This window comes from Bombus impatiens, unplaced genomic scaffold (genome assembly GCF_000188095.3).
Source record: "Bombus impatiens unplaced genomic scaffold, BIMP_2.2 scf_0107, whole genome shotgun sequence".
Lineage (NCBI taxonomy): Eukaryota > Metazoa > Arthropoda > Insecta > Hymenoptera > Apidae > Bombus > Bombus impatiens.
In genome coordinates this window covers 1160912-1184862 of record NT_176526.1, presented here as the reverse complement: position 1 = coordinate 1184862, position 23951 = coordinate 1160912, and the positions used below count along the sequence as shown (strand labels likewise).

At 40.1% G+C, this 23951-nt stretch overlaps 1 protein-coding gene across 3 annotated transcripts in view; it reads right to left on the bottom strand.

Annotated features, from left to right (window-relative positions):
- Positions 1 to 242: 242 nt before the first annotated feature.
- The window catches only part of LOC100747315 (adenylate cyclase type 6), a 91641-nt gene continuing 67932 nt past the window's right edge, over positions 243 to 23951 (bottom strand). For 2 of the 3 annotated variants that reach the window (XM_033318675.1, XM_033318674.1), the window contains exons 8-23: positions 23071 to 23220; positions 16971 to 17092; positions 14743 to 14835; positions 14311 to 14457; positions 11686 to 11844; positions 11006 to 11254; positions 10453 to 10612; positions 8716 to 8813; positions 8121 to 8205; positions 7257 to 7373; positions 4328 to 4459; positions 3054 to 3292; positions 2708 to 2846; positions 2151 to 2370; positions 1371 to 1519; positions 471 to 803 (exon numbers count right to left, since the gene is read on the bottom strand). In XM_033318675.1, coding sequence (XP_033174566.1) covers positions 471 to 803; positions 1371 to 1519; positions 2151 to 2370; positions 2708 to 2846; positions 3054 to 3292; positions 4328 to 4459; positions 7257 to 7373; positions 8121 to 8205; positions 8716 to 8813; positions 10453 to 10612; positions 11006 to 11254; positions 11686 to 11844; positions 14311 to 14457; positions 14743 to 14835; positions 16971 to 17092; positions 23071 to 23220 — 2592 coding nt within the window. Of the gene's footprint in view, positions 804 to 1370; positions 1520 to 2150; positions 2371 to 2707; positions 2847 to 3053; positions 3293 to 4327; positions 4460 to 7256; positions 7374 to 8120; positions 8206 to 8715; positions 8814 to 10452; positions 10613 to 11005; positions 11255 to 11685; positions 11845 to 14310; positions 14458 to 14742; positions 14836 to 16970; positions 17093 to 23070; positions 23221 to 23951 lie in introns of all 3 variants that reach the window. The other variant, XM_003486327.4, reaches the window with a different exon arrangement.

Sequence of the window (23951 nt, the reverse complement as noted above, 5' to 3'; positions counted from 1 at the left end):
TCGATCGGAGAAAGAACACGGACCGATATAGGAAACGATTATTATCGTCTGTCTGTCTCGTGTCTATAAACATGATTTCTCCTTGCAACGTTGCCACAACTATCGTTCGATCGTGTTTTCGTTAAAAAGCTAAATTCCTTTGAATTTTGATTTCTTTGAATTTCCTCTGAGAGTTCGTTTGATTTCCTGCGCGTAATTTTGCATTTTCTTTATTTGCTTTTGGATTTCTTTCTTTCCTCAAATTTTTTTTTCTTTTGCTTCAGCAAAGATATTACAAAGCTGAATCCAGAAGCTGATTACGTCACCCAAAAGACAGCGTATACTTTTCTCATTTACCGTCATTTGTCGCCGTTCGAAAATTCTTCGCACATCCGGAAAATAGGAATATTTTTTCCCCTACAGAAAAATGTTGTTCTCGTTGCAGAAATTCTCTCTCGGTCCCTATGGACCGTACGAGATAAAAAGATGGTTCAGACGTCGACGGTAGGCGAGACAGGTCCATCGAAATTACCATTCGTCACAGAGCTGATTTTCTCCTCGTTGCTATTGCTGTAGATATTGCTGGCCTTGATTGGCTCACGAGGACCATCCAGGAAATAAGTGACCATGCTACCCTTGCCTTTCACCTGAATGGTACCACGACAGGTGAGCGGATATCCTTTGGCGATTAGGATGTCGCGAACTTCCTGGGTGACCTGAATCCCATCCAACACGCCTGTAGACTCCATCCTCGAGGCCACATTTACCGCGTTACCCCAAATATCGTACTGCGGCTTTCGGGCGCCTATCACCCCGGCGACGACCTACATTGGAACAAGTTCAAAAAAAATATATCATCCACTGGGATTTCTTCCCGGGCAAATTTGATTTTTACTCTGTACCCGTTTTTCAAATGTTTTTTTTCTTTCTTTTTTTTTTAACTTCTATCGTATACAAGGAAAGGAGGAAAAGTTTGTTTACTGGGACTTTTCTTTTGTGGAAATTTAATTTTGGAATCCGGTTCACCGTATATCAGAATAGGTTCGAACATTTGTTTAATGGAGTTTCATTTTTTTTTTAATATTCGATTTTTGGTTTGGATATATTGGATTGGCAACTAAGTAATTGCGGATTTTATCATTAGGTGGAACCGAAAAAATCCGCAATCACTTAGTTGCCAACCCAATATTTACCACGTTTTATTGTTCACTAGGACAGTTTCAAAAATTGGTTCGTCGAGGTTAGCAAATTTTTAGAATGTAGGAGATTTGAAGTTTATTTCGGAGTAGAGGAATTTCAGGGAGTTTGTCTAATACTCATGTTCTGTTGAAGTTTATAGAATTTTGCTGAGTGTTTAGTCGTACAGCTAGTGCGAAATTGATCGACGTTACCGGTCCAATATTGATGCCCACACGCAACCGGAAGTTGTTAAAGCTGTGTTCGTTAACAGACGCCAGCTGTTCGCGTATCCTGAGCGCGTAGTCTGCCATCGCGGTTACGTGTTTGTAATCTTTCATGTCGCAGGTGTTCTTCGTTAATCCTACCGAAAGAGTACAAAGGAAAATTCTCTTAGAAGATTAAAAATTGCCGGGCCTCTCTTTTCTCTTAAAATAAATTGCCAGGAAAATGCTCGAATTCTTCCGATAAAAAGATTTACAACGAGACGCTTGCACAGATTTAACGCAGTACATTACCAGTAACGTAGCATATACTTTGAATCACTGAATATTCGGCAATGAGAAAATGTGATCTCTTTAAAAAATACCCAATTCTTCCGTAGAAAAAAAAAACTTGCAAAATGTTTCCCAATGTTTCATCACGAAGAATTCAGAATTTTCGAAAAACGAAACAAACGATACAAGAAACTAGGTCGCGAAAGATTTGCCGAAGAGATTCGAAAATATAAGCAAAAAAATAAAAGAAAAAAAACAGTATAGAACAGACTGGTAGCCTGTGACACGGAAAATACGTAATTTGTTCCATGAAAAAGATAAAGCTGGTCCTCTGTTGGCATTAAAAAATATGTAGCAATAGGAGAAAGGAAGAGAAACACAGGAGATACGACGTTGCGAATTTTAATCAGTGCCTCGTTGAATAGTGTAATCGGGTAGAGGAGAGGTGTACAAAAAAAAAAAAAAAAGAAAAGGATAGCTGGTGGTGTAGGTTCTCACCGGATGCAGCCATGTACGTGGCACCAGTGCTCTTGATCTTCTCGATGTATTTGTACGGCTCTTCAGCTAGAAGCTCGTCGAAATCGGCGATGATCTCGTTCAACAGCCTGAGACACTCGACGCCCTCGTTATTCGCCTCGAGCTCCACGTAAAACTCGGAAAAGTTAGGTATCGAGGCGAACATTATGCAAACGAAGTCGCACTGCTCGTGGTACAATTCCTGCAATCGTTAATTACACGGAAGAATGTTGATAAGCTGACGGGCAGAGAAGAGTCGCGATCCAATTAAAAATATGGGGACACCCAATTTCCCACTATGAAATTGAATACAGTTCGTTTAACTATCAGAGTTGAGATTTTCAACGCTTGTTTTTCTAGTTTCTATTAAGTGGCAGATACGAGGTGTCTTCAGTAGCAGAGATATTAGTTCCATAGTTTACTATAATTACGATAGAGGAAGTCATAGATTTCGTTGGTCTTCGCGAATCCTAATTATCGCCCGATAAAATTTATACGATTTCTTTTGTATAAATATTATAGATTGTTAACGTTCTTACGTCTGAATTAACCGTAGATAAGAAGTGGGCAGCCACGTGTTCCGGAAGTATGTTGGCCAGCAGCTTTTGGTTGTAGGCTTTCAGGTGCTCCATTTCTTCTTTCTCCTCGGTTGCTTGCAACTTCCATAAGAAGTCCAACCTGCATTTACCAACATTTTTCATTCGTCATTTTTCCCAATTCGAAGAAATAGCGATTGGCAGGAATGTTGGCATTTTATTTCAATTTGTGAGCTTTCCAGAAAATTCAACCAAATTTAGAGAAATGATCGTATTCGTAAGATTACGATGAAACCGTTACTTGTTAATGGGTCTGAGTATTAATTTTATTGCGAATGAAAGGTATTACCTGTAAGTAGCTTCTGTGTGTTGGGAATGAGCAATGAGACACGTCATAAAGAAAATCACCAGAACACCTGCTAACCATCTTCCAGTCAATTCTACATCTCTTTCGTGTATGGCTTCGTAGATGCTGATGGATAAATAGCAAGCGACTACTAGGCTTAGTATAGCTACTTTGAACACCGATGTTAAAATCTGATAGACAGCGCAGGTTATCATAACTAGCATCACTAGTACCGGGAAAAGCTGCAACATATATCATACGAAATTAATGTGTTATTACGTATAGATGCAGAAATCTAGGGATAATAGGGCCACCGATACAGGAATAGCAATAATAGGCGTTTTAAATTACAACCTGGCTCAATCAGATTTGACTCGTTTCGACTTCTCTTCGCTAGGTTTGACTCATTTACTTGATTTAGCTAGCTTTGACTCGCTTTGGTTTGGAATTAGCTAGGTTTGACTGCGTTTGGCTCAACTTGTCTAGGTTTGAGTCACTTTGGCTCGACTTTAGCTGGGTTTGGCTCAGTTTGGCTCGACTTTAGCTGGGTTTCACTCAGTTTGGCTCGAGTTTAGCTGCGTTTGATTCAGTTTGGCTCGACTTTAGCTGCGTTTGATTCAGTTTGGCTCGACTTTAACTGGGTTTGACTCAGTTTGACTCAACTTGCCTAAGTTTGGGTCACCTTGGCTCGACTTCAGCTGGGTTTGACTCAGTTTGATTCGAATTAGCTAGGTTTGACTCAGTTTGATTCGAATTGACTACGTTCGACTCAGTTTGACCCGATTTGTATAGCTAGGCTTCACATAATTCGGTTTAATTTAACTAGGTTTGAATCGGTACGGCTGAGCTGAAGATCTCAAACAAAGTTAAGTTTAAATAATCCTAGGCTCGACTCATTTTGTCTTCGATTTAAGAATGTTGTCCCGCTCGAATTAACCAGCTTGCATCAATCAGCAAACCGAATAAATAGCTCATTTCGCCTTCGATTGATGGTACAGTTTCACTAGGATTAGGTCAGAGCAAGCTTGATTTAGACTCGTGCAATTATCTTTGAAGATCCATACAAACTTCATTAGTGTAAACTCGTGTAAAGTGAAGTTAGATTAAAGCACAGAGTCATCGAATCGCGTGCATGTGCATGGAAACGATTTTGACGTAGCTTGGGAACGCGGTCTGAGTTGCACACAAGTAGCAGCCATCGCGTTTCCGGTTAATCCCGAGTTAATTCAAGGTGGAGCTTCGCGGCTGGGCACATCGAATCGATCACAGTTACTTACGTCAGCAAAGACAGTGTAATAGCAAACATCGACGGGCGTGTCGATACTCTGGAACGTTACGCTTGAATTATCTGGCCACTCGGTCAATGAAGACGTCACGTTCCCACACACGTGACCATCTTCCAGCGTTACCTGCAATCGAAAAACAAATCAATCGGTTTCCATCGCGTTTCCAATTTTTTCCTCCTAAAAAGTTCCTCTTTCTCGATCGAACGATCGGTGAAAATGAAACCGAACCATGTAAAATGCAAAATCATCCATCGATTGTCCTATGCTGTGTACTTTTAATTGTCCTTTCGATTAGAAACTGGCTTTTCCAACGTTTCCCTGCACTCGTCCACTAACATGTATTTTTATATTTAGCTGCTTGGCAATTTTTGCCACCCACGTTCCAAATTTAAAACTGTTGCCATAAAAGGTCTATCTCGAACAAGCTCCAAATATATCTCCAGCTATTTTTAAATCAGCCTCTTACCGTGTTTGCTGAATTATTTGGCGTGCAGGAGTCGAGGAACGACGTATGGTTTCCGCTACGCTTGACCTTGGTTTCACCAAGTTTGGTATCATCGCGTCTTTACATATTCGTACTATATATACTTACGAATCTAATCGTAATGTTCCAAATGTTTTCTAATATCACCTTGACGAAATGTACGTTTCGATAGAACTTTCATTTCTCGAGTCGTTCGCTGATGAATTGTACGTGACACAACTTTGTGCAAATAGCTTCTGTCGGGTTGGCAACTAAACGATTAATCTTTCAAAAATAATCAAAATTAAGAATAGTATTCTATTTATAGAAATTATAGCTCCAACAGAAGAAATTAAATCAGGATAATCTGAATATCGTCGAGGTATAGCTATTATTGAATTAAATTGAATTTTTAATCATTTTTTATTTAATATTAATCCAGTAACTAATGGATATCAACGAATTAATATCGTAATGATTGTAAAAATTGCTCCTATAGATAAAACATAATGAAACATAGTATGTATCATGTAAGATAATATCAACCGATGAATTAGATAGTATTACTCCTGTTAATCCTCCAATTGTGAATATTAAAATAAAACCGATTGACCAAATAAATGTAATATTAAAATTTATTTTACATCCATGATATGTTGCTAATCATCTAAAAACTTTCATTCCTATAGGCACGGCAATAGTATTACAGTTTTATCAGTAGTTTGTATAAAAGTTCTACCTGTAAAATAGAAAAGAAACTTGTAGAGTTCTCTTAGTTTCATAATACCGTTAATACTCTATACGTGTTTTAATAGTTTTCTATCTGACAAGTAGTGGAGGAAAAATGGAATTCTAATGAGATCGTAGGCCAATGTCGTTCATATTCTCTGCCAGATCAATGGATTTATAGATTCGTCGATGATGGATGATGGCTATAGCTATCTATTTCATTATATATACCTAGTATTAAATGATGATCGATAGCCACTCTCATGAATTTTCTCCTAATAATACGGTGCGCGAGATTCTGTCGGATTTTGAGGAATTACACCAGCTTTCAGACAATACTATACCGAGCTACTGGAATGCCTGCAATCGTTGATATTACAGTAGATTTCTCTACACTGTACGTCCATGTCACTACGTGATAGGCAATACAGACGAAGCTAAACAACGAACGACATTCAGCAATATAGCGTTCGATATTTACAGTCTGTTAACAAATAGGCTACTTGCTCAAGGTATATCGTAAGCAAATTATTAGATGGTGTTGATAATTTTGCATCTCGATTGCCGAAATATTGCTATAGGAACACTAAGTTCCCGCTTAGAATTCATCTTAAAATAGTTATATATTTATTTGATAAACGATTTCAAGGATATTCATCGATACGCTAGCACGTGTAACATCGATCCACATCAGAGACCAGGGCGCACACCGAGGGCAACATGGTAGCCAGATGTCTACGCTTCTTTGGTGCGTACCCTCAATGGTCTTAAGGGCCCACCATGGGTCTTGGCATTTTCATAGTTACGGTCCTTCAACGACCAAACGAGTATCTTTCGTTTTAAGTGCACCTTTACATTTATTGTTTGCTACTGGCTGACACGGGAAAGTTGGTTTTCCTTCACGTTCGGTATCTTTCGTTATCAAGTTTCTCTGGAGGGCGGCTAAAACCCTTCCTGGTCCAGCAACCTTCTTATTATCCAATCGGAAGCGGTGTCTACTGCCCTCGCTTTCCTAACCAAAATTGTCATCAAGAAATCCGATGGTGCCGTGTCCTGAGACACAGCCACCCCTAGCTTTCCTCAGACACAGTATCGTCGGTAAAACTTCATTTATTCTGTATCCTTAGAATAGTCGACATATGTTTACCGGTTTCTATCCTTAGACCAGTCGCGTACTTGATTTATACATACGCGTCAGTGTACACTCGATTGCGACTATTAAGCGCAAAAATAGAGTTTAATAAAAAAAGGAAGTTAATAGTTGTGCTTCGGTTTAACCTTGTTTTTATCATGTAATCCTCGAGTTTGCGTGACACACGCGTTTCAGCACTTCCTTTGTCTCATCTTCTTCCATACCAGACTGTTAACTGACTGAACAGTTTACGTTCCTTTGTTTTCGAGACGCGCACACACATACTTGCACACACTCATATGCACACACATGTATCACTACCACGCAGCTAATCCAGTGTAGCACGTAAAATTATACGCATCTCAATAGACGGCTATCATTCATCGATATCTAAAACCTTTCTCTTGGTTTAGGTGGAAGAACCTAAAGAAGAGATAATGTGAACAGATTTATCTGTGTTTTCGTTACTAAGAAACTGCTTGCGAGTAATAAACATACATCAACAAATGTCTGTAGTACAGCGATCTGTATTATCTTGGAGCACTAGCATAATGTTAGAACGTATAGTGTGTAGTAGTGTAATAACGTGAGCTTACCAACGGTGATAAAGCTGTGGCGAAAGTGAGGAACACGACACACGTAGCTAACACCTGAGCGACTCCACGATTCTCGAACACGTGCACCGCAAAATCTCGCAGACACCGTGGCACTCTCTAAAGAAACAGAATTTCAACGTACATCGTCTACGTAGTTGAAAGATTTCATCTCTTCGAGTCTTCGGTTATAGTCTTATTCTCTTTTGAATAGATTGGCTGGAAAATCTCTGAAACGGTGTATTATCGTCGAAATAAATCGTTCTCGTTTGGTTACAAAACTCTAGTATTCTTTAATTTGTAATATTTTTTTTTTTTTTTTTGATAAAAATTCTCCAACGAAATTTGGAAAATACTGTCACTGAAAATTTGTAGGAAACCTAATAGTGCAACCTATCGTTCGTTTTTGTCATATTTTTCATTCTATTGAACTGGAAACTAAGTGATTGCGGATTTTGTCATTAGGCGTTAATGACAAAATCCGCGATCACTTAGTTGCCAATCCAATGCCTGGAAGTAATCGTGGAACGCGTAATATTTCGAGAGTACCGTGCCAGCGAAATTCCATAGAAATTTTCTCAATGATTTTCCTTCTTTCGTCGAAATTTTTCGTCGCGTGTACGGGACAAATACCGCGAATTATGTAATCGCCGGCGACGTATGTACGAGACACGATTAACGACCTCGGCATTGTGACCTGGAATCACGCCACGAATTCAAGGTCAAGAGGAAGTGGCAAGATTCCAAAGAGCGAACGCGATCGATTTGCTCGCGATGCACGTTGCAACGCGATTCCTCAAATTCGTTCGAAGAATTCTTTTCCTCGCAGATAGCGGAGAAGGACGATAGTCTGAGCGAAAGCCTCACCTCGTTCTTCTCTGCCAGTAGTATCCCATTGATCGTGGCGATGATCAACGTGCTCACTGTCACACAAGTGTAAAAGTATCCGCTCCTGAAAAATGATTCAATTTCGTAACCGTTATGAAAGCCTCTGGAGGCTTCACTTTTGCTCGGTCAATAGAACCGTTTCTGTCGATATAGAAGCACTTCGAAATACGCGGATACAGGACCGATACGATAACAGATGGTAGAATCGTAACTGAAACCAATATCGGTCCTTCTACACAACCTTTCTCATTTCTAACTGTTATATATTTTTCTAACTGCTATTATCCTATTCCTGACGAACTATATCAACAGAAACCATGTTCGATCTTCTAGCTGTCCAAAACGTAGCAGCGACATGGAACCGAAAAATTTGGGAATATAGTTTGTACGGAAATACGTTTCGATTTACGTACGTCCTTGTTGAATTTCAGTAGAATCGAAATAAAATGGAATTTACCGAAATCCCGATCGCGTTACAAACTTTTGAAAATTATTGGCTTTCGATATGAGGCAAAGCGACATTTGGACAAAGCCTAGTTGATCGACAGTTTAATTAACAGAACGACAGAGTTACCCTCGTAGAGTGATCGCTATAGCAATCACGACGACCATGTAGACGAAGCCGGAGCACACGAAATATGCCGAGAGCATTCTGTCCCTTTCGCGCGAATACTGCAACAAATGGTTTACGAATAAATAGTTTCTTCTTCTTCGAAATCTTCGCGGATACATAACACTTTCTCAGTTTTCTTACGAACAAAACTCTCGAATGTTATTCCGTTTAAACAACAGTAGATTAGGTCACTTTGATTTAAGTACGAGCGACGTGCGCCACCGGTGGCTCACGCTCGAGTCTCCCATTAGACGGCGTGTACCACCGGTGGCTCACGCTCGAGTCTCCCATTAGACGGCGTGTACCACCGGTGGCTCACGCTCGAGTCTCCCATTAGACGGCGTGTACCACCGGTGGCTCACGCTCGAGTCTCCCATTAGACGGCGTGTACCACCGGTGGCTCACGCTCGAGTCTCCCATTAGACGGCGTGTACCACCGGTGGCTCACGCTCGAGTCTCCCATTAGACGGCGTGTACCACCGGTGGCTCACGCTCGAGTCTCCCATTAGACGGCGTGTACCACCGGTGGCTCACGCTCGAGTCTCCCATTAGACGGCGTGTACCACCGGTGGCTCACGCTCGAGTCTCCCATTAGACGGCGTGTACCACCGGTGGCTCACGCTCGAGTCTCCCATTAGACGGCGTGTACCACCGGTGGCTCACGCTCGAGTCTCCCATTAGACGGCGTGTACCACCGGTGGCTCACGCTCGAGTCTCCCATTAGACGGCGTGTACCACCGGTGGCTCACGCTCGAGTCTCCCATTAGACGGCGTGTACCACCGGTGGCTCACGCTCGAGTCTCCCATTAGACGGCGTGTACCACCGGTGGCTCACGCTCGAGTCTCCCATTAGACGGCGTGTACCACCGGTGGCTCACGCTCGAGTCTCCCATTAGACGGCGTGTACCACCGGTGGCTCACGCTCGAGTCTCCCATTAGACGGCGTGTACCACCGGTGGCTCACGCTCGAGTCTCCCATTAGACGGCGTGTACCACCGGTGGCTCACGCTCGAGTCTCCCATTAGACGGCGTGTACCACCGGTGGCTCACGCTCGAGTCTCCCATTAGACGGCGTGTACCACCGGTGGCTCACGCTCGAGTCTCCCATTAGACGGCGTGTACCACCGGTGGCTCACGCTCGAGTCTCCCATTAGACGGCGTGTACCACCGGTGGCTCACGCTCGAGTCTCCCATTAGACGGCGTGTACCACCGGTGGCTCACGCTCGAGTCTCCCATTAGACGGCGTGTACCACCGGTGGCTCACGCTCGAGTCTCCCATTAGACGGCGTGTACCACCGGTGGCTCACGCTCGAACGTTCCATCGGACGGTGCGTACCAGCAAAAAACGTTTAAATAATGGAAATTTAACGTACATTAATTGAAAAAAGTAGGATTTATTTAAACAAATAACCATTCGATGCTATAAACTTGTTACAAACACGAATACGAGCACAGAAATAAAATAGCAGCGCTAGTGTGAACGTGTTAAAAAATAATGACAATAATAATGAAAGAATAAAAGGAAGCCAAAGACGAACACAAAATGGCGTAATTTATTAGCCGATTATTAATCATTGCACGATCTTACGGCAGTAAATTATCGAGAGTCTTTTAGAGGAAAGATAAATTATTTCAGGAATTATAAATTAATAGGAATCTTTGAAATAAACAGGAAGGGGACAAGAATTTGCATTTACCTTCCCTTCGACGTCGGGCAGACGAAAAGTTAGGACAAAGGGCGTACAATACTCCGCTCTTAATCGATCTATGCTCCTGGCGTCGATTGCCCTCATCAGGTACTCGTTCACCTCGTCCTCCGGGTCCTTTTTCGCCTCGGTCGTCTCGCCAAACCCTAATCTGTCGCAGGATTAATAACCGATACAGAAAGGTCCGTACAAGAGAAACTTCTTACATTGGAAAACTGAAAATTCATAAATCAAACATTCGTCGCGACTTAAGTCTCGAAAATTTTTCTTTCGATACCCCGACCCCTGGAAATTATATCGTACGATCGATCATTTCACACGATCCGTAGAAATATATTATTTAATATTTAAAAAATAACAAATAAATAAATAATGATATTTATTTAATATGATAAAATAGAAAAGAGTTAACTTTCTTATTAAAGATTCGTATTCCGAAGAAACTTACGATTTCGGAATGTACGAAGTTTAGGAAAATCCACGCGCGTTGGTCTAAAATTATTTTCATAAGGAGAAAACGTAAAAGGAAGAATGAACCAGTTACTTGTTCTGTTTGCCGTGTTGCGAACCGTGTCCCATCACTCTCATCTCTTTCGACACGTTGCCATTCGCTGGCAAACCTTTCCTCAGCCCGGACGAGGGTAAGTTACCCTTATACGTGTCTCCGGGGACAATTAGGTAGGTTTTGATATCGTGCTCCTTCAGATACGCGTTTCTCTCACCCCCATGACCCTCTTCCACTTCGTAAACGCCATCAAGACAGTCCAGTGTTTCTTTCGTGATGTGCACTCGTCTGTACAGAAATAATCGCAGCTCGTCATTTCCAACACCACGCTACAGTTCATCGATCGAGGTTTTTGAAAAATAAATCACAACTTTCTGTCTATCAGCTTCTTCGAACGGATTTTTACGTTGTTAACCCATATACGATTGCCACGTTATTAATTAACATCATTAGCAATTGAATTGTCGATTTTAATTATATTAAAATCATACTAGAGATCATCATACTCAGGTGTCCATTAACACTTTGACTGCCACGCGGAAATCACATGTTTCGCTCAGGACGCCACCGGAGTATTTTTATTATTCAAAGCATACAATAGGAAAATAATAGTAAGTCGATGATGTAAGACAACGTTCTTCCCCAATGGAAATTGGTTTCCCAATGGTCGCTTGGAAATTTCGTCGCCGAGGGAAAAAGAGAATAGGAGAGAAACTTGCCCCGGTATTCCGCCGCTTTCCATGTAGTTGGCCAGGGTGACGTCGTTGCTCCAGACGTCGAACTGCCACTTCCTCAAGCCAAGGACCCCGCAATGAACTCTGCCTGTGTGTATCCCCACTCTCATGTTCACGTTCACCGCACCAACCTCTCGATATAAACTGGAAAAGTTTATCGTCAAGTATATCGAGAATATCATCGCGATAATCGGATTTCCGTTGGTTCTTTCAAAATAAAATATCGCGGGTTAAAATATACTACATGATAACATTTTATTTTTGCAAAATATTGTGTATATATATATTTGAGCGCTATTTCTCTGAGAGTGTTATCTGATTCACGCATATTGTAAAAAATTTAATTCATGCAATTTGTCTCGTTTTAAAGACACTCGCGGCCAAGAAATACCACTCGGTTTGCAATTTTTCTAATCACATCCTTCCTGGTCCGATCTTATCACTCATCCTTCCGTGCTATACTCTTTATGCTACTCTTAATCTGGTTACTGCACACTAATTGTCTACGTTACAAGCCGCTGCTACTCAAAGACTATTATATCCGCCAACGACCCTGTCGCTAATTGCCTGCTTGTTGCACCTTTTAATCTCTGGTATCTTCTCTTTTCTTTATCTTTTTAATCACATCTTCCTTAACGATTCCTTCACCAGTTCCGATCTTCTATCTCTTAAAATACTTCTCTACGCTTGTGTTTAGCCTGCCTACTCCTGTGCAGTCCGTTGTATTGGGTTGGCAACTAAGTGATTGCGGATTTTGCCAGTACCACCTAATGACAAAATCCGCAATCACTTGGTTGCCAACCCAATACATATATAGAGTGTTCAAAAAGTTGTGACTTCTCTAGAATGGAGAACTACGGTCTGTTACTGCTAGTCACAAACGATTGTAATTACAGAGGATGGATTGTTTCTTTGAAATTATTTATGTAAAAATATGAATAAGTTATACTATGTACAAGGTGTTTCAAAAGTCCTCCAGTCTAGACCAGCATGTCAGTGAAAGTTGGTTTAATGTAAAAAAAAGTCAGCGAATAGAATTGCGTTTACAGTGAGAAACGAGTTAATTTTCAGTGAGAAATCGCGGTATGTAGGCTGCTTAAAAAATTCTCGAAAGTCAGATCCCGTTGGAAGCTCGTTGCAAGTGAAAAGTTAGTTACGTTTCTTTCTCTCAGCTGCGATTGTAATTCCGCTTATGGACTTCATTTTTCCTGCATGTGGATTAAGCGTAGATATGATGGTAATAATTATGATAGATACGATGACAAAGACACGATGGCAAATTACGACATACAGGGTGTTTGAAAAATTCCTCGGACGTTGAACGTACGATCAGAGATCCTCGTTGAAACTAAACAGAGCTTTCCTTGTATTTCTTAATCTCGTGACTACAGGTAGTTTCAAATTACACGGGTAGCTTGCATTTTCGCAGAATTATCGTTTAATAGCGTTTCCGTCGTATGATAGAAGAAATGGCGGGGCAGAAGAAGCAGGTTAGAGAGAGCGTTGTAAGAGCCGGAAACAGAGCAAACGAGTCAAAGTAGACCGTAGACTGTCGAGACGTGGATTCTCGTTATGAGACTGAAAAACATCCAGCCTTGTCAAAGGAATGATTTCCTTGGAGAATAAAAGGTTATTCGGAATGGTGGTGGCCGTAGGAAACGAACGTGGTCACTCTCGAGGATTCTATAATGACGATTTATAACGAAACAAATCGTAAATTCTTTTCAGAACGGAGCTCTCAAAAGAAGCTCGTATTCTATCTATTTTCCTTATAAAATCAAACGCGGCGCACAGATATTTCGAAGGATGTACAGCGAGCGTTTCGTAAGAGACGCAAGCTTTTCCCGAAGGTTTAATTGCATTTCATTGCACGATAAATTCTCTCAACGATTTATTAACAATCTTCCCAAACATCTATTTTTCCCATCTATTTATAATTTTCTTGATAATTTGTATCGGCAATTTTTCTCAACACTTTACCGACCGATAGCCGATTAATCGGTTTTTTATCGCCCACGCTTACCGACTGATAGCCGATTAATCGGTTTTTATCGCCGACAATCTTTCTCATTATTCGAGCAGTAATTTGCTATTTAGTACTAAGGTACCTTGCTCAGTCGCGTCAATCGCGTTGCTTCGTAAGCTGCCACGGTTTTATAGCAATTTGCAAAACTGTCCGTTCGCGATGGACGAAAAGAATGGTATTGGAGAGTGTAAACCGAAACAGAGCCGGCGCCAGGGAGAATCCGCGCCTGAGCTGCCGGTCGAACGTGCGTATGCTGTTGGTCGGTAAAGTGGCAACGTTTAATTGCAATTTGAAATTGGCTTGGCAACTAAGTGATTGCAGATTTTGGCATTAGGTGGTATTGACAAAATCCGCACTCGCTTAGTTGCCAACACCACAGAGAAAGGATTTTCATTGCTAATTCGTTAACAGTGTCGATTGAAGTAGAAGTGATTTTGGTTAGCGCTTTGCAGAGGGAAAATTAGCGATGAACGTGTTAAGTTGATGAAAAGGGTGAAGCAACGAGGCTCGTGCGATAGGTCAGTGATTAAAGCTATAAAAAAAATCGGATGCACGTATAGCAATTAATATGACAAAAGACTCACGTAATGGCGCTAATCATGTCCAAACCCATTTCCACGCAACAACGAGCGTGATCTGGTCTCGGTTCCGGAAGTCCAGAGACACAGTAATAGCAGTCGCCGAGTAGTTTGATTCGAAGACAATGGTGCTCAGCCGCCAGCGTGTCGAAGCTAACGTAACAAACAGATTACAGAATTTCCATGCGAATGATTCGTCCATTAATTAGAATAAATCTTCAACTTCCAAAGAAAACTGAAGCAAAGTTTCGATCGAAACGTTCTAATGTAAAATCAACAACTCGTATAATTGTTTAACGAAATAACGAAAAAATATGACGAGTAGCCATGATACAAAATTTTAGTAAATTATTGATTAATGAAATTCTAATACAAAAGAAAAATACATAGCATAGGAAAAATAGAAAAATATTCAAAATAAATATAAAATAGACTAACCAGGCAAACAGTTTATTCAACAGCCTGACGACTTCCTCGGCAGTGCACTGATCCGACAACGAAGTAAACCCGCAGATATCGGCGAACAGAATGCTAGAAAATAGAACAAATGCAATATTATATATTCTTCGGTATTATATTCTAGTCGTTATTATATCAGCATGTTAATTGGAATTCGTAAGGGTAGTAGATGTCGTGCGACTTAACGAGCCTCGAGTGGCAGATACGCGTTACCGTAACGTATAATAGACGCGTGTGTCAGCCTGGTGTATAATAGAGTTGGATGCTCAGCTGTTTCGCCTCACTGAATACACCGTGCCAGAATTATTCAGTCAGATACGCGTGTCTATTAATTTTCACATATTTTATTAGCAATCTGATACAGTAGCCTGTCGTATTACGCGAATTTTTATATATAAATATAGCTATATATATATATATTGGAAAATATAACGCATATACGGTGGAACCTCGAATTAAGAGGTAAAAATCTTCGAGTTATGGAGGTATACGATGTACAATTAGCAACGTTACTTGCAGATGTGTAAACTGTGTAAATCTCGCAAGGTGCTAATAAAGAAAAACAAAGAATCTTGACTTTCTCTTACAAATTTGTACGGTGCTTAACACTGATTCGTTGAGTCGTATTGTAAACTTGATTTTGCTCTATGTCGATCATAATTGTTAACGCGTTACTGTCGAATCACCGATTGCAACTTTCTACCGTGCAACGAACAAACATACTGGGTTGGTAACTAAGTGATTACGGATTTTGTCATTAGGTGGTATTGACAAAATCCGCAACCACTTATTTGCCAATCCAACAGTGACGAATTAACTGCATTACATGGGATTTTGTGTAACGCGGTTAATTGTGTAACATATAATAGATTGTACGGTAGAATAGGATTGATTTGGACTGATAATTGTCTTTCTTTCGAAGAGTTTCCAAGGAATTGGTTTCGGTAGATTTCTATTTTCAATGACTCAGGAGCGGATACTGCATTGTCTGTATACTACACAGTAGAAGAAGAGTGGTTTAAGCAGACAGGCTTTTCCTCCTTTGGCAAAAGGAATTAGGTTTCGGTAAATTTTTGATTGAAACGTCTGAGATGTTAATACAATCGGTCTAATATATAGTGCAGTGTAATTGGTTTCCAGAGACAGACGTCTTTCTATGGATGAAGGAACTAGCTTGGTACAAGTCTTATTTTAAATAGTCGACGGGTAAACGTGCAATGAGCTGAGCGCCGTATAGTAGAATGTGATCGATTTGGTCAGACATGTTTTCCCTTTTTGAATAGGAAACGCTATTTGGTGGATTTTTATGGTAAATTATTACGCAATGAATACAGTGGTCTGTTTATTATGCAGTAGAATATGAATGAGGTCTGTAAATAGGTTTCTTTTAAAGAAGAAGAACGTCGCGGTAGAATATGGTTAATTCTTACAGAAAGAATCCCTTGCCTTGGAAAAACTAATTGAATTCGATGAATTTGTAATGGAATACATTTAGTTAGTATCGTACTTTAAACAAACTTGCTCCTTTGAAAAGAAGGATTTAAACTCGGCAAATTGTACGTAGTATTATTTACGAAGACTTCAGTTACCAACCTTACGGGAAAATTGACCAAATTTCTATTTGAATATCTTAATCTTTCAGACAAGAAGTCTCAAACCTCCGAGAAAAAGCTCTCAAACCTTCAAATAGAAGCTCTCAAACCATGAAACAAAAGCTCTCAAACCTTCAAATAAAAGCTCTCAGACCTTGAAACAGAAGCTCTCAAACCTCGAAACAGAAGCTCTCAAACCTCGAAACAAAAGCTCTCAAACCTTGAAACAGAAACTCTCAAACCTTGAAACAGAAGTTTTCAAACCTTCAAACAGAAGCTCTCAAACCTTGAAACAAAAGCTCTCAGACCTGGAAACAGAAGCTCTCAAGCCTTGAAACAGAAGCTCTCAAGCCTTGAAACAAAAACTCTCAAACCTTCAAACAGAAGCTTTCAAACCTTCAAACAGAAAGTCTCAAACCTCTGACCGAACTATCTCAAACCTCCAAACGTTCAAGTCTAATTTCATCGACTTAAATGTCCGAAAGGCAGTCAAACTGTACAAAAACTATCGTCAATCACGATCAACCTGAACTTTATAGCAATGCTAAATCTCTGAGATAGTTCTTCTTCTTTCTTTTTTTATCTTCGCGTTTGGATACTCGAGGCGGTACTCACCTGACGTTCTCGTGCCTTTGAATGTAAATTTTGTGAAACATGGTATCTTTCGGCTTCCCTGCGATGTCTGCCTTCATCTCCATGGCTACGTGGCGTGGCAACACGCTCAATAGAAGCCGTTCCTGCAAAAAAATCAGAGAAAATTCGTCGTCGTTCATCGCGTACAGCCTCTCGTCTACGACGTTCGAACAGCAAAGAGCAAGGGGAATGCAATTTCCTCGCATCGCACGGGAAATTCATGGTCCCTTCCTCGCATACTTCGCGCAAATATCCCAAGGGACTGCCAGATTAGAACCTTTCTTTTTTCTATCATTTTCTACCTTTAACAGCTGTTCGAATATATCTATTTTCGGTATTATCGTTCGTGCAATTGGAGAAATTAAAAATTATAAATAGGAAAGACGTAGAAAGTATTCTTTCTGAAATATCGTACACTATGTGTACGTCGTAACGCACTTTACGTCATCCTGATTGCAAGTTATTAATATTATTAGCTTGGCAACTAAGTGATTGCAAATCTTATCATTACTACCTAATGACCAAATCCGCAGTCACTTAGTTGCCAACCCAATAGATATTATTACCAACGAACGATACAAATCTTTCAACGAAACTGAAAGTTTACTTAGAGAAAAGAAGAGAACAGGTTGCTGCATCAGAATATTCGCTGTTTCTATAACTTCGAACCACTCGCATTGGCTGTCTATCTCTTTATCTCTAAATATTTTAAGAAACTTTCTCCCCACTGACGACTTACACCACTTTCATCATCACCGGCACGTGTTTCCACCCTCGTCGAAGATCTCCGCCACGTTCAAACTCGTTCTGCCTGTCGCGCCCCAGCCCTTGTCACAGAAGCTCGCATAATTTTCGCGACCGACAAATACGAAAACGAGGCTGCCGATATTGTTGCGAGGAAGCCGGTCGTCAGCTGCTTTATTCGCTAGGCGTGATCGAACGATTCCAATGGGATGTTTCCTTTTACCAGGTGATCCTTCCGTTCGTCGATGTATCTCGCTCAATTTCATACGAACTATGAAATATTCAGGTCCGATCGTTACTTAGTCTGGTTTCTCTTGTTACCAAGCGCACGGATACCGTACGCGTCGTAGAATCTGAAATTACAGCGGCCCCTCACCGCGACTAATTTGACGCCGTATAAATCGATCAGCCTCTCCGCACACAACAGGTTGCGCGCACCTGTGTTGTGTCACGTGCGATCACCTATCGTTCGTGATCGGCCAATACGCACGACCTCTTGGCCGCTATTTCCTATTGCGAGTCACGTAACGCTACCTTCCATTTCATTCTGACCAGGTGTCGGCTAGTTTCATTCCTTTGTCGCCTCGCCGTATTGCATTTCCTGGATTCTCGTTAGACTTCTCCATTGCTCGATATTCTCAGTTGATTAAAATTTTCAATCGAGATCGATTCTTCTTGTCCCTCTGAACGGTTTATCGCAGCAACTTGTAGCTTCGGACAGCTACACGGCCAGCTGTCTCTGACGAGTATACTCGTCATGAAGAAGTGGCAGTACTTTGAGTTATGACGAATATACTCGTCGTGAAGTGATGACAGTATTTTGTATTATGACGAATATATTCGTCGCGAAGCGATGACAGTATTTTGTGTTGAGACGAGTATACTCGTCATAAAGAAGTGGCAGTATTTTGCGTTCTGACGAATGTACTCGTCCGGAAGTGATAACAGTATTTTGTATTATGACGAATATACTCGTCATGCGTGAAAAGTAGTTAGAATCTGCTGTCTAAACTGCAGTTTAGCGATTGACACATACTTTGAGTTTGACGAGTATACTCGTCATCTGTCGTATGTAAAGTATTCGTACACTCTTTAGAATAGTACAAGTTTCTTTAAAATTGACCTGTTTTTCGAAATGTCAGAGGAATTAGCTTGCTAAATTTTCTTGCGCGTCGTCTGGTAAATTAGCCTTTCTGACTCCTCGAAGAAAGCTCGAATCGTTCGCATACGCGAATATCTTCCACATTCGGTGTAGATGGAACGTGTAATGAAAAACATATTTCATAGAACGTTTAGAGTCCGACTTTTTAATTTTCTCGGAAGGAAATTCCATCTTGAACGCGATATATCTTGTTGCGAGAGTACTATGAAAGAACTTGTCGACGATGGTTGCCGGTTTAACAGCGTATCGTAGCATCGTGCCGAAACTGCATACCATGGAACCATAAATTCCATCGGTATACGCGAAACTTATGCAAACTGGCAACCTTAAAATAAGAAAAATAAGGGAAGCCAGGCAGTTCTAAGCAACGACGATCACGCATTGCGCTCGTTCAAGCCAGAAATGACCCACTGTTGGCCACGTGAAACTGTGTTAAAATTCACGGAGATGCAATTATTTCCTTCGTGAATCGGTTGATCGTTCGAATAAAAATACTGTCAATTCGAAGATAAGTGGAACTTGACCTTTCCCGATATTTTCTCGATCGTGAAATAACACCGTGACAAATTTTTCTATCGAAAAATACCTTACTACCTGCCTGTGGTTATTTGCTTGCAAGCTAAACTTTTGTTGCGACGGAAATTTGAAAAATTGGATATTGCATGTTTGGAAGACGCAACGTTGAAAGTTAAAACTGGAAAAGCGGAAATTGGTGAAGCTGAAAGGCGAAGTTGGTAAATTAAAATTTGAGAAGTTACAAAATTGAAAATTTAAATGGCAAACACGAGAATCAACGAGTCAAAAAGTTGCAAAATCGCAAGCTCGATGCGGGAAACGCGAAAATGTAGGATCGTGTATTTGGAAATCCGAACGATAGAAAAATTCGTACGCGTTGCAAATAATATACGCACGATATCTCTGTACATACGTAGCCTTCTTGACAAAATTTCTCACAGTGCCACCAATCAGCCAAAAGGAAAACAGAAAGGACAATTAATGTTGCAATTAAACTTTTCGATTGAAGTATTGGGATAGGAAAAACAACCGGTCTGACCTTAGTACTTTAGCAGGCGAGATTGGACAGCTTTCACTTGGTCATCGGTATGCTTTAATTTCGTGCTGATGGAAGCTCTTCGAGAACAAACAAAATTTCATCTCGTTACGAAGAAAGTAATTCGGTTCTGTTGATGAAAATAGCGCAAATTGATCTTCTATTTCATCTGTCTTCTCCACCAGTTTTCCTATTCTGTTTGTATCGTGGTGTAAATAGAAACCGAGGAAAACTCGATGTTGCACCGCAATGGTAGAGCGTAACAACGCTATTATCGATAAAAATTTGTTTTTATTCGTATTTGGGTATTTGTTCGTTGTAGCCATTCAAATTGTGCCAATTCTTCATATTACGAAAAACAAAGGAGATATTTAGGTAGCTTCTTTTAGCTGAGACACCATGTATGCTAATCGATTAGGTTCAAGTTCCTTATACTTGTCATAGCCACTGTACGATATCTTTCGAGTTACTTTAGATACACTGTGTGTATCACGAAACTGAAGAATTGGAGGAAAGTTAGGTTAGAATGTTGCCATCTTGAAAAGATTTTTGATGAACGTTCTTTTGTAACGTTAATAAGTGTTAATAAGTAAGTTTGGAAGCACTATGTGTGCCGAAGAACTGAGGAATTTTAAAGAAAACTAGGTTAGGATTTTGCTACCTTAGAAAATTCCTTGATAAAAAATTTGGTTGGAAAAGAGAACGATATTACGTACATTTGTAGTAGTGATAAGTTTATAGAAAGTACTACGTCTGTCATGGGACTGAAGAATTTAAGAAAAAGCTAGGTTAGGATTTTGCTATCTTAGAAAATTCCTAGGTGAAAGATCTGATTGGAAAAGAGAATGATACTACATATATTTGTATTAGTAAGTTCGAAGGAAGCACTACGTCTGTCGTAGAACCGAAGAATTGAAGAAAAAGCTAGGTTAGGATCTTGCTACCTTAGAATATTCCTTGATAAAAAATTTAATTGGAAAAGAGAATAATATTACGTACATTTGTAGTATTGGTAAGTTTGAAGGAAGTATTCACCGCGTGTACATAGAATTGAAAAACTTAGAATTAGAAAAGTTAGAATTAGATTAGGAATTAGGTTAGAATTTTGAATATCTCGGAAAGCTAGCGTGAACGTTCTTTGTACGTAGATTTCTAGCGATACAGCGTGAATTTGACAAAATTGCACAAATTCAAATTGAGAACGTGTTTGTTAGAGGCAAGATATCGAGCGAATGAAGCCAAGGACCATGTGCTTGATAAACAAGAGAGAGCTACTAGGACAGTGGTGGATTATTATCGCGTCAGGTCACGGATACCTGATTAAAGCATACAATGAACCTGGTCACGGCTACAATGTCCACTGGAATTATAACCGATCTCCGATAAACCATTATCTTCAGCAGACTTCCGTCAGTTGCCCGCTATTATTTCGCCTAGCTGCTAAAAATAATCTACCTGTTGTTAGGTTAACTACCTCAGAAATTAGAACCTTCGCCCCCTCCCAACGAGTTAAGTTAATTACCTTTAATTAAAGTTGAAACGTATCGAGGATAACTAGCCGTTGATAATTCTTGAAACTTCGTTTAGCAGATAAAAACGATAAGTCTGATTCGCAACTAGTTACTCGTTTTAATATTTCTCTATAGATTTCTTTAAACAGGTTTGTTCGTAACGAGGTTAGGTCGTTCAATTGTATTCGTTAAGACGTGAACTTGCATAGAAATCAGCGATCCACTTATCGCGAATTCGTTTCGAATTTTCACGTAGTTTGAACGAAGATCAACTTACTCGGTAAATTATTGAACAATTATTTTCCTTTAGTTTGAAATCACAGTAAATTAGAAAATGTCGGGCAAATAGTTCGCTATACGTGGCTGACGATGATGATATTAATAAACAATTAGTGAAGTACATTAATTATCGAGGTGCAGAGGCAGCAACGGGGCAGGTTTGATCATTAGAATTTCGTTAGTTTGCTCGATCGAACTGGCTCTGATTAAACTCGTTATTAGTAACTAGCCGATTTTCCAACCTGGTAATATTAATGTTCCCCGTAGAATACTAAATATCGGCGTAATCGAGCAGCAATTAACGTTACTTAACGTAACGCAATTACAAAAAATTGTATCCTGCATCGATACGATTTTTGTTTTCATTTCTTTGTTGTCCTATCTTTTTAATCCGTTGCCGGTCCTCTAATTTTGTATCGCGAATTCGCTGAATTTTTCGCACGGATAAATTTACAAATAGAGAAGCTTGTTTCTCGCGTAAAAAATTCGGAATTGTGTTTCGCACGATGTTCCGCAGGTGGAACGTTTAAAAATATGTAAAACAGAGATTTTATTCGCCAACATTTCCCATGGACTCCGGCGTGATGCAGCTCTTTGTCAAAAAACGATTTTCATTAAAACAAGAGATAAAAGGTTCGCTGGCGTTATGCGAATATTGTAATAATATGGCGCATTGTGTTATGGACATTGTATTAAATACTTGGCTGTGCGTTATTAACAAGTTAATTCTCAGTTAAATAGCATCGTTCCATAGCACATCGAAAGGTATTTGAATTTTCAAAATATACCTTCCTTGTCCACAAAGAAAAATTCGGTAACGTTCGCCCGAATGAACACTTCGGATAAAAGAACTTAAATTTGGCAGATATCGAGAAATAAGTGAATTTAGGCGAACCTTAAATTAGACGTATTTCAAAGCTAAGTAGATTAAGTAAAATTACTAATTTTTGATTATTAGAAATCCGAAGCTCCATAGTCGGAAACTCGATCAACTTCTAATTGAATAAATCAAGAAATTAGGGAAACTTGCAAAATTGGCAATTTCCCAATTAAAGAAATTACCAAGCTGAGCAAGTTTACAATTTGATAAATTTCCAATTAAATTTCTAAACTAGCTACGCTCTTAATTCAGATAAATTTCCAAATTGGACGAGCAGATTTTTAATTTGTTAAATTCTGAAAATCTCTGCAGCCATCGATATACCAAATTCACGAGAGACTGTAGAGTTCCCTCCGCTGATGGAGCTGCGACTTCTATCGTTGTGAATAAAAGTGTGGTACTTTGTCTGCACGGTCGGAGAAAGATAGAATTTCATAGAATTTCGCGTACGATACCTGTTGCTGATTTTCTCTCTGTGTAGTCAATCGAGCTTCGACGCATTGCCTGGTTTCCAGGAAGGCTTGCCTCTGTGCCAGTTCGCGGGGATGATGCGTCAGAACGCCTGCCATATTTGTCCCACCCACTACCACGATAGAGCTTAACAGCTGAAATAGAAAATTGAACATTCCATAGATATTTATAGTTTGCAACGTTGAAATTTCCAAGCTTTTGCTACGCCTGTTCTATACTAAGCTACGTATACCGCTATCTAATAAGCTGTTACACGTCTGATCGAAAATTTGTTCGCCAGTGATGAGCAGAAAGATTCGTTATGAACGAGGCAACTGTAAATTAAGCACTTTCTTGCACAGTATTGGGTTGGCAACTAAGCGATTGCGGATTTTGTCATTGGGTGGTAATGAGAAAACCCGCAATCATTTAGTTGCCCACCCAATAGATTGACAGACTGGAATTATCCGCAGATGATCAGAACGTAAGACTTGGAACGTAAGTACTGAAGCGATCGAAATGGAAGTCTGAAAAATTGTGAGGGAAAACTGTGGATGAACTGTTAGTAAATATGTCATAGGTAATATTAATTAAGGATATCGAATATGTTGCAGGAAAATTGACAATGTCGATGTAGTGACATATTTCTTCGTTTTGTATTAAATATATTGAGGTGTAAGTTGTCTTTGATAATTGTGGCTGCTGGCTGTAGAATGTCACTCTGCTGAGGTACTGCTGCTGTATTTTCTTCTCATTTAAGAATCGTGGAAGAAAAATCGCACCACGGGTGTGTCACGTAAACTTAAGAGTTGGTTGATGAAGTTAAATAGCTGAGTCGTAACACAACTATTAATTTTGTTTTAATTAAACTTTATTACGAATTCAG